Source organism: Danio aesculapii, chromosome 8 (assembly GCF_903798145.1).
Source record: "Danio aesculapii chromosome 8, fDanAes4.1, whole genome shotgun sequence".
NCBI classification, from domain to species: Eukaryota; Metazoa; Chordata; class Actinopteri; order Cypriniformes; family Danionidae; genus Danio; species Danio aesculapii.
This window is the reverse complement of record NC_079442.1, coordinates 6,306,579-6,317,616: the sequence shown is the minus strand read 5'-3', so window position 1 is coordinate 6,317,616 and position 11,038 is coordinate 6,306,579. Positions and strand designations below refer to the sequence as shown.

Here is an 11,038-nt window from a genome sequence, read left to right as displayed (position 1 = left end):
TTGATTGATTGGAATAATTCTGCAGAGGAGGGAGTCATGCATAAAATGTAATAAACAAACTGCAAGCATTGGTGAATGCAATAAAGCAAAGATAAAAGTGAAAGTAACAGTGCTTTATGGTTTTGTATATGTAAATATTAAAAATCTACTGCAAGTCAACTCAACTTTGCATATCTATGTGATGTCACTATTGCGGATGCACACATTGCGATATCGATGCTGAAACGATATATATTGTGCAGCGCCTAATTATGTCTTTAAATATATTGATCAATGTTTACCAATTGGGCACCAATAATACAATATTAATTATTATTGCAATATTTTTTTAGAATTGAATGTAGCAAAATTATTTTAAATTGTCATATTTTAATTATGCAAACATATTGCCATTGCTCTTTGGGTGTGTCGAGATCAAGTTCTTGCTTACGAACCTTTCTCAAAGCATAAACTCCGAAACTAAATAAGTTAATTCATTAATCCACACAAACACATACTGTTTAACAACAGCGAAGATTGCGACTTTGCACTTTCAGAATGCAGAAAGGTTTGAGTTTTGGTTGAATGGTCATTTAAGAGCATCAGAGTACACTATCTACAGTATGCAGTATGTTTACGCGAGCATCATTATCAGGCTACAGAAGAACATAAAAATAGCATGTAAATATTGTTGAATAGATTGTACTGTACGTATGTTGTTGATTCCCATCGTGTTTGCCCCTGTGATGCCTCATTGTCTGTCAGTTCACTCACAACCACTAACACTAACTAATCAGCTAACTAGTCATCTGTCAGTACTGTATGTGTGCCTGCTAAAAATGGGAAAAACAGTTTACCACTGTCTTACAATTCTGCACCCATGCAGTTTTTGAAGCATCCACTTCTGTTGCGTTTTCATTCACTCCACTGTTTTCATCCCATCCCTGCCATCGGCATCAAAATGTTTCAAAGATCCATCTTTAATGTGAAACGACAGGAATGGAGACTTCCTGTATCTCATTTAACTCTGCATGGACAGAGAGATACACATTGAAACCATTTGTTTTGTGCTTTCATCTGCTAGTTTGATTTTTTTTTTGGATGTCCCGTCACCATCTCTTCCACTGCATGCTCCTCAAATGCATTCAGTCGGGAGTATTTAGATCTAACCGAGGGTCCCCTCTCTTTAAAACCCTTGGCCTCCCCCCTCCCCTTCCCGGTACAGGTGTATTGAGGAGGATGCAGGCCTGTTAGATCTGGAACCTCTGCCTGGTTTCCCCAAAAGCCTGGACTTCCATAAGGCCACCGAGGAGCCCTATGACATTAAAGACATTTTTAGCCCCTCGGTAGAGTCGGAGGCGCTGAAAGAAACACTTTTCAGGCAGGCTAAAACCCAGGTATGTGACCGTACCTGCTCCAGAGCACGAGAGAAGGACAGAGAGTTATACATGAATATGGACAGAGTTCATTGTAGTTTTGCTTTACAACATTTTTCAGGTTTTCCCAGCCAGGGTTGAGACGATAACAAAAAAAGTCAAATAAATATGATATATAATATATTATGTTAAATGTGAATAATGTTAACATACACTGTAAAAAATGCTGGGTTCCATGCAATCAGTTTGTGTGGGGACAACATGAAGGAATTAAGCTAACTTATTAGTATTTACACATTTAAGTGGATTGAACATGAAACAATTAAGTTGTACCTGAAAAAAAGCTCAAGAATTGTGTTGTTTCAAGCCAATTTAAATTAGTTTGAACAATTGCAGCAGGCCCACAATGTCATAAGACGTTAATATTAGGTTAGATTTAGGTTGTGACGTCAGATGACCAAATTTTAATGTCTAGCCAGCGTCTGAGGATAACATTATTTTGACATCCAATAACGATGTTGATATTTGGTTGATTTTAGGTTGTGTTGGAAAGTGACCAAAATCCAACGTCAAGCCAACATCTTAAACCATATTGATGTCAAATACTGACATTTATTCGTCAGGTATGGCAACCAAAATCCAACGTCTGATAGACGTCATCGTTGTAACGTCCACACAACATCAAGCTGTAACATTATTAGATGTTGAAATTTGGTTGATTTTAGGTTGGCCTGATGTTGGGTTCTGACGTCAACCCTATTTTCATTTTTAAACAAAATGCAACAACCCCATGGCGTTGGGGCACAACATCAATCTGACATTATATCGATGTCCTGTGCTTGCTGGGAAGAGCAAATCAAATTTTTTGAGTGTATATACACACACATATACGTTTGTAATTTCCTGTAAAATTGAGGGTCATTGTGGTTCAACTCATAAGGTTGGGAATTCCTGCAAAAATAGATGCAGCAAAACTATACAGTTGAAGACAAAATTATTAGCCCTCCTGTAAAATTTGTGTTATTTTTAAAAATATTTTTCAAGTTATATTTAACCGAGAGATAGCATAATTGTTTTAATAACTCATTTCTTTCGTCTTTGCCATGATGACAGCACATTTTAATTTGCTAGCCATCTTGCAATATACTAGTATTGAGCAATTTAATGACTTCACTACAGTAGTCAACAATTGAAGTGGATCATCACCTTTCACCAAAATTGTCCTTAAAGTATTGAACAACTCCCGTTCTTGTCCTAGGACAATTTTGGAAAACATTTTTGATTTACTTCGAAAGTTGAGTACTGTAGGTTAACTAGGCAAGTCATTGGACAACAGTGATTATGTAGACAATCAGGTAAAAATAAAAATAATATTAATAATAATAACCTTAGCAGTTATTTTATTCCAGCCAAAATAAAAGAAATATGATTTTTTTCCAGAAATAGACATTTATAGAAATACTGTGAGGTTTCCTTGCTCTGTTAAACATCACATGGGAAATATTTGAAAATAGGACAAAAACAAATATCATAATTTTGTCTTCAATTGTACAACATACAACTTCTGCGCTAGCTAATCATTGTCATTTTTTATTTTGTTTTATGAGTATTGAATATTTTCAATGTTCAACAACATTAAGTGAATGACATTAACTTAACTAACACTCTAAGCTTTCTGTGTCATTTCCTTGTATATCAATCTTTAGATTGTCTTCTGGTCTCGACATTTCATGTGAAGTTGTTACCTGTTGTTTGTGTGTGATTCCAGTCAACGGTTTTGTTTTAATATCGCCAATCCACAGGAAGCGTGGAGTGATTTGACTCCACAGCTTTATTACATGATTTAAATTTAAGTGACATTATATCATTAGGGTGTGTTTACACTTGGCAGGTTTGGTTTTATTAAATTCAATCCAAATCTTTGTGTGAACCAATTAAATGGACCAAGAACGCTGAAATATGAAAGCAACACAGACCATAGAAGTCAAAACATTTATGTATCAATAGTGGTTTGATCCTAAAAGTGACAATGTAAACGTTAAAAAAAATTGTAAACTTTTTTTATTTAGTGGCCCATTAAATTGCTATTTGCTCATCCCATATATATATATATATATATATATATATATATATATACACATCCAGAAAGTATTCATAGTGCTTACATAGTGCTACAGCCTTATTTCAAAATGGATTAAATTCATTTATTTCCTCAGCATTCTCCACACAATACCCCATTATGACAATGTGAAAAGATTTGCTGCAAATCTATTAAAAATAAAAAACTATTAAAAATAAAAAACCTGAAAAATCACATGCACAGTCTTTGCTGTAAATTGAGCTCAGGCACATTCTATTTCCACTGATCATTCTTGAGGTTCCAGCATTGACAGTGCATGTCAAAGCACAAACCAAGCATGAAGACAAAGGAATTGTCTGTAGACCTCCGAGGATTGTCTTGAAGCACAAGGCTGGGGAAGGTTAAAGAAAAATTTCTGCTGCTCTGAAAGTTCCAATGAGCACAGTGACCTCCATCATCTGTAAGTGGAAGATGTTTGGAATCATCAGGACTCTTTCTAGAGCTGGCCGGACATCTAAGCCGAGTGATCATTAAAGAAGGGCTTTAGTCAGGAAGGTGGTCAATAACCTGATGGTCACTCTGTCTGAGCTCCAGCGTTCTTCTGTGGAGAGAGGAGAAGCTTACAGAAGGACAACCATCTGTGCAGCAATCCACCAATCAGGCCTGTATGGTAGAGTGGGCAGACGGAAGCCACTGCCCATTTGGAATTTGCCAAAAGCCATCTGAAGGACTCTCAGACCATAAGAAACTAAATTCTCTGGTCTGATGAGACTAAAATTGAACTCTTTAGAGTGAATGCCAGGCGTTACGTTTGGAAAAGACCAGGCACCTCTCATCACCAGGCTAATACCTACAGTGAAGCACGGTGATGGCAGCATCATGCTGTGGGGATGTTTTCAGCAGCAGGAACTGGAAGACTAGTCAGGATAGAGGGAAAGATGAATGCAGCAATGTACAGCGACATCCTGAATGAAAACCTGCTTCAGAGTGCTCTTGACCTCAGACTGGGGCGACGGTTCATCTTCCAGCAGGACAATGACCCAAAGCACACCGCCAAAATATCAACAGAGTGGCTTCACAACAACTCGGTGAATGTCCTTGAGTGGCCCAGCCAGAGCCCAGACCTAAATCCTATTGAACATCTCTGAAAATGGCTGTACACCGTCGCTTCCCATCCAACCTGATAGAGATTGAGAGGTACTGCAAAGAGGAATGGGCAAAAATTCCCAAAGACAGGTGTGCCAAGCTTGTGGCATCATATTCAAAAGACTTAAGGCAGTAATTGCTGCTAAAGGTGCGTCAACAAAGTATTGAGCAAAGGCTGTGAATACTGCTGTACATGTGATTATTCAGGTTTTTTATTTTTAATAAATTTGCAACAATTTCAAAAACTCTTTTATTCACATTGTCATTATAGGGTATTGTGTGTAGAGGAAATAAATGAATTTAATCCATTTTGGAATAAGGCTGTAGCATAAAAAAATGTGGAAAAAGTGAAGCACTACTAATACTTTCCACATGCACTGTGTATATATATATATATATATGTGTGTTTTTTGTAACAATGAAATTGTATGAAACTGTACAAATTAGCCACTTTTCTGACCATAAAAAGTTACGTTTATTCTCGAGATCAGGCTGTAAATGCACAAAGATGATGTTTTGGTACTTTGATCATGAGTAATTCCATGCAAATGTCAACCTTGCCATGAAAAAAATTTTCACCAAAAGTTTTCACCAAAATAGCAAAACGTTTCTACATTGTTAATGTCAGAAAGTATTTTACAGTACTTTAAAATACTCAAAAAAGTCACATAAGTGACAATTTCATGTCTGTCACATCCATTTTCCCTCATAAATGCAAAAATCCAATAAAATCAATCATTTTTGTCCTATAGTGAGTCAACTCTTCTCCTTTTGATTAGCATTATTTATTTTGAGTTGTGCGGTTACTCAGATTTTCTACAAATTATGTTATATATTGTAAACTCGCTTACTCTTTTGGTCACATCCATAATGCATGGTTTTTCCCCATTTCAAATCTAAAAAAAAGTTTACAGCTTGATATTTTTCTGATCCCATAACTCTATGGTTAGTGGTTTTGGAAAATATTAACAGATGTTTCAATATAATCTTAACATATACTTTCTCTGGCAATTCAATATCACATGCATAACGCTGGAATTGCTCTCATCTTCTCCACGCAGGCTTATGCAATGATGCTCTCTCTCTCTGAGAACACCAATCTGCATTCATCCTCCCAGAACTCCTTGGACGCCTGGCTCAACATGGGAGGAGGGCCGTCAGAGGCGAGCTCCTTTCACCCCCTCAACAACATCTGAGAACACGGAACGGAGGGAGGAGGAGGAGGAGTTACAGACCAACACGAAGATGCGTCAAAAAAGAGATGATCCACCACTATGCGTGAACGGAGGAGAATGTACTGTTGAGTGCGACAGACACAGGAACCAACCAATCGGGAGAGTTTCATCACACGAAATCATCCAATCCCACAGCCTCTTCATCCATCCGCAGCTACTGTAGTGATGTTCTCTCATCAAACGCTCCATCCAGAGAGCTCCAATGCATCTGACTCCAAAAACCACCTCATTTTCAATGATATGCATTTCACAGAGACTGATCTCTTTTTGTTTTGTTTCCGTAACGTTCTCAGAGAAGCTGGGTTGTGAGTGGACTGATGTGTTTTTCAACTTAAGCGTTTCTATTCAGCATTCCATTCTGGAGTTGATTTTTCTACTAAGGTTTCCTTTACGCTTAACTCCCAACCGAAGTCTTACAGTAGATTAGCATTGGCACTTACTGTACGTTTATCCCACAACTAGCATGCTAACTATTCCGCCCTGCAGTTTGCAAGCCACTCGAAACGTTTATGCTGGATTTAGTTTTGTTTCGTCCCTATCTGAATCTACACAGGATAAATCACGCAGCACGGTTGTTTCATGTGTATAGCATCATTGTAATTATTGTTGTTATGGTATTAAGTATTTTAGCTGTATACATGCCTTTAGTCCCAACGGAAACGTTTGTTTTGAAGAGTTAAATTATTCTCCAAGTGGGGCAATTGGAAAATCTTTTCTTCTTCTTGTTGGATTCAGTAATATTCTGTTTTTGGTAAGCAGTATTGTTTCTTTTTTGAGCACATCTGTGCTTGAATGTTAATATAAATCTTTAGTGAAGGACCAAATTTGTACGATATTGTTGTATGATGTACAAACTAAGTTAACAGTCGGTAGCAGAGAGTGTTGTGTGCCAAATAACCCCCTTTTTCTTTGACAATCATTTCGTTTTTTTCCGAGTGGTCGCCTCCACTGTTGGTAGTTTTTTCCCTTTTGTTTGGTTTCCTCTGTTGTTGCTACTTACATTGATGAGTGTTTGTCTTTTATTTATTTTGATTTCTTTTTTGATGAATGAAAAAAAAATGAAGAAAATACATGTGTTACCCACTCTTTTGAAGGATTGAAATTACTGCAACATCACGGAAATAACAAAATTCAGAATTGTTCAAACTCTTCCTCCTGGAGAAAGTTGCCAAAATCTGAATTACAGAAGAATGTGTTTTGTTTTTGAGCAGATAAATGGTGAAGTCTGGTTTATGATGCGTCTGTTCAACCATTTAGAAACGTAGGCACTGCGTGATTCAAATAAATAAATACATACAAAATCTTAAACTATCAGGTGACTAAAATAGATGGGCATTATATGTTGATATTTTTACTCATTTTATCACTCTTTATAAAGTCTTGAAATCGCATTTGTTTTCTAAATCCCACTCGAAGATTCATTACCTCGTCATGAATAACATCAAACTCTCAACTATTCAAATGCTCGATGTTGCTTTTGTAGTACAAACGTAAAAAGCAATTAGTTGACTTTAAAAAAACTGAGTAAACTGTTGCCTTAAAATTCCCACAAGGGCACAGGATGTCAACTTGACGTCAGATTGACAATGTACCCCAACATTGTGGGACATTGCATTTTGTTTGAAAATGAAAATCGGTTTGACGTCAGAACCCAATGTCAGGTCGACGTCAATGTGCAAAGTCAGACAGATGTTACATTTAATTACTTTCCAACGCAACCTAAAAACAACTAAATATCAATGTATAATGATGTTACAGATTGATGTTGTGTGGATGTTACTAATATGACATCTATCAGACGTTGGATTTTGGCTGCCATACCTGATGAATAAATGTCAGTATTTGACGTCAATATGACGTTGGTTTAAGATGTTGGCTCAATGTTGGATTTTTGTTTCTGTCCAACACAACCTAAAATCAACAAAATATCAACGTCATTTGACCATTATTGGACGTAAAAATAACGTAGTCCTTAGTAATTGGCTAGACATTGAATTTCAGTCACCTGACATCACGACCTAAATCTACCCTAATATTAATGTCTTATGATGTTGTGTGGACGTCAACGTGACAGAGATTGATGTTGTACCCCAACGTTGTGGGATGTTGCATTTTGTTTGGAAAGGAAAATTGGTTTGATGTCAGACCCCAACGTCAATGTCTAAAGTCAGACAGATGTTGAATTTTGGTTACTTTCCATCGCAACCTAAAAAAACAAAATATCAACGTCTAATGATGTCACAGCTTGACAAAGTGTGGACGTTACCAATATGACGTCTATCAGACGTTGGATTTTGGTTGCCATACCTGACAAATATACATTAGTATTTGACGTCAATATGATGTTGGTTTAAGATGTTGGCTCAATGTTGGATTTTGGTTTCTTTCCAACACAACCTAAAATCAACCAAATATCAACATCATTTGACATCGTTATTAAACATCAAAATAATGTTGTCCTTAGACATTGGCTAGACATTGAATTTCGGTAACCTGACGTCATGACCTAAATCTAACCTAATATTAACGTCTTGTGCCTGCGGGGTTATTAAGCAAATGAACTCAGCAGTTCCAACTTATAAAAGTGTTACTCACTTTAAGTAAAGTAAACCTGTCACTTTTAAGGCATGTTTACTCTCATTTTTAAGAAACTAATGGCTTCTTATAGTGGATTGCGATCAAACGGAGAGCGGCGAAGCTTAATGTTCACAAGAGATTTCTGAAAAATGCCCAAATACACACGTGAGTCCTTCTTCAGCTCTGAACTGTGAAGCCAGCGAATGAATCGTAAAGCTGAATGCATATCATGAATGTGTAGAGTAGATTTAATATGTAAGTTACCTTTCCTTGATTGAATGTCAGGAATCCGTACCTTTGCTTTACTCTTTCTTGCTTCTTTTAGGATTTTCAAAAACTCGTCGTTACCTGAATTCAGCACTTAAAACACACACACTGGTTTTAGTGGATTATGAGGACTCTTCATTGGTGTAATGTATTTTATACTGTAAAAACTACTATAAAAATGAAATGGCCTTATCCTAACCCTAACCACAACCCTAATAAGTACAAAAGGAAAACAAAATATTTTCTTAATTAGATTTTTGTCTGTTTTAAATCTAAATATCTCAAAATTCATAAATCAAGAAGCATTTTTAGACCAGTGTTTCCGAAGGCACACCAACAGTACATATTTTGTATGTCTCTGTTTGATAAGGGAGAGGTTAAAAATGTGTACTGTTGGTGTGTCCTTAGGAACAGGCTTGGGAAACACTGTTCTAGACAAGCAAAAAATATATTGTGAATATTTCAAAGCAAAAACAAGATCATTTTGCATGTTTTAATGAAAAACCTCATTATTATTTCTGAAAACAAGACAAAATTGTGTACTTGTCTTGAAAATGTGTAAGAATTTGTAGATATTTGGACTTGAAACAAGACAAAAACTCAAAGTATGTCTTTTATTACGTATAATAAGTATGATTTGTAAGACGTTTGAATTACAAATGTCCTCACAAAACCACCTTATCATTATAATACCTACATTATACCATTATACAAATTTATCCTCATAAACCTCTAAAATCAGCACACACACATCTGCCTAGTTCATCCTTTCCTTTACATCTAAACGTCTACCTTAGTACCGAATTTTTCCAAGCAGGGCTGGTTTTAACAAGCACTTTAACTCATGGGTCATACAGGCATTTTTTTATAACCAGATGCTTTCAAAATAAACCGCATATGATATTCAATCGCTGATAGAAGAGCTTTGAACATTATCTGCAAACACAAACCAAACAAGCTGGATTTGACTGGCCGGTCACAGGGAATCTGCTTGATAACACGCCGTGTAAAAAAATGAATCTTACCCTGTTTCATACTGTATCTCCTCACTATATTATTTACTCAACGCCTGTGTGACGCATAGGATTGCTGGAGATGTAATGGAATTATGAGTATGGAGAATTCATGTCACATACTACTGTACTTAGCAAGCGCTGTCAGTGAAGAAATTGACCCACACTGTTAAAATCATTTACAAAATATGGTCAACATGAACAATGAAAATGCCCACTGTTACATTGCAAACGTATCATTTCAAAAACCATCGATCATGTGGTTTCTGTCTATTAAAAGCAAAATAAATGTGTATAGTATTTCGAAAACAGAAAAAATTGACATTGACATGTCTGAAAATTCATGGGTTTGAAAATAGATGGTGCTTGTTTCATTTGGATATGAGTTGTATATTGCTTCTGTTATGTTTATTAAAAAAAATATTGTGCATGACTTGTGTTTTAGAGGTCATAATGGTGTCCATTTGTGAAATGTGTATCTTAAATTAAAAAGGAAAGAAAAAACAATAAAAAAAAAACAACAATGAATTTGTAGATGCACTTATTGTACATGTGGTTAGGTTAGTAGGTTTGACTTTTAAGTCCTGTTTACTGCCTTAAATACTATGGGCAGATGGTTATTGAACTGAACAATATGCTTGTGGGAGAGAAATAAATGACGAAAATTTAAGGATTGTAGAATAATACTGAAAATTCTGAAATTCTTCTTCTTTTTTTGATGCTTGTGATTACTGAAGATGTACTTTAGAGCAATTTCATGGAAAAAGACATGATTCTGATGTTAAATCTGTAGAATAGATATGTATACCAAATGTAATCTTTCCAATGCTATGAAGAATTTATACATGAAATTGATATGCAATAAAAACCTGTGTGCTTTTTATATGAACGCTGTATTTTGTTTTATTAAGGAATCAGACTGCAGGATTGCACTCAACTGGCCTGTGTTATGATCATGCACTGTAAAACCCAAAAAGTTAAGGTAACTCAAACCATTTGAGGATACCGATTGCAACAAACCATTTAAGTTCAAAAACGAATCCTATTGAGTACTGTGAACTTAATTTATTTAAGTAAATGAAGCAATTTGAGTACTGTAAAACCCAATAAGTTAAGTCAACTCAAACCGTTATAGTTAAAAAAAAACGAAACTATATGAGAACTGTGAACTTACTCCATTCAAGTTGAAGTAATGAGGTATTTCGTTAACTTATTACCTTCAACACTGAGTTTAAAACTCTTTTCAAATGAGTAGAATTAACTTTCAGTAAATTTGAGTTAACTACACTCATTTCATTTGACAAAGTTGACTGTTGGGTTTTACGATGTAGTATTATTAATAATAATAATAATACTAATAGGCCT

At 35.7% G+C, this 11,038-nt stretch overlaps 1 protein-coding gene across 3 annotated transcripts in view; it reads left to right on the top strand.

Moving 5' to 3' along the window:
* prdm16 (PR domain containing 16) overlaps positions 1 to 10,556 on the top strand; it is a 233,466-nt gene extending 222,910 nt beyond the window's left edge. For 2 of the 3 annotated variants that reach the window (XM_056463090.1, XM_056463091.1), the window contains 2 exons: positions 1,205 to 1,376; positions 5,643 to 10,556. In XM_056463090.1, coding sequence (XP_056319065.1) covers positions 1,205 to 1,376; positions 5,643 to 5,777 — 307 coding nt within the window. In that variant the 3' untranslated portion in view covers positions 5,778 to 10,556. The remainder of the gene's footprint in view (positions 1 to 1,204; positions 1,377 to 5,642) is intronic. The other variant, XM_056463092.1, reaches the window with a different exon arrangement.
* The last annotated feature ends 482 nt before the right edge of the window (positions 10,557 to 11,038 follow it).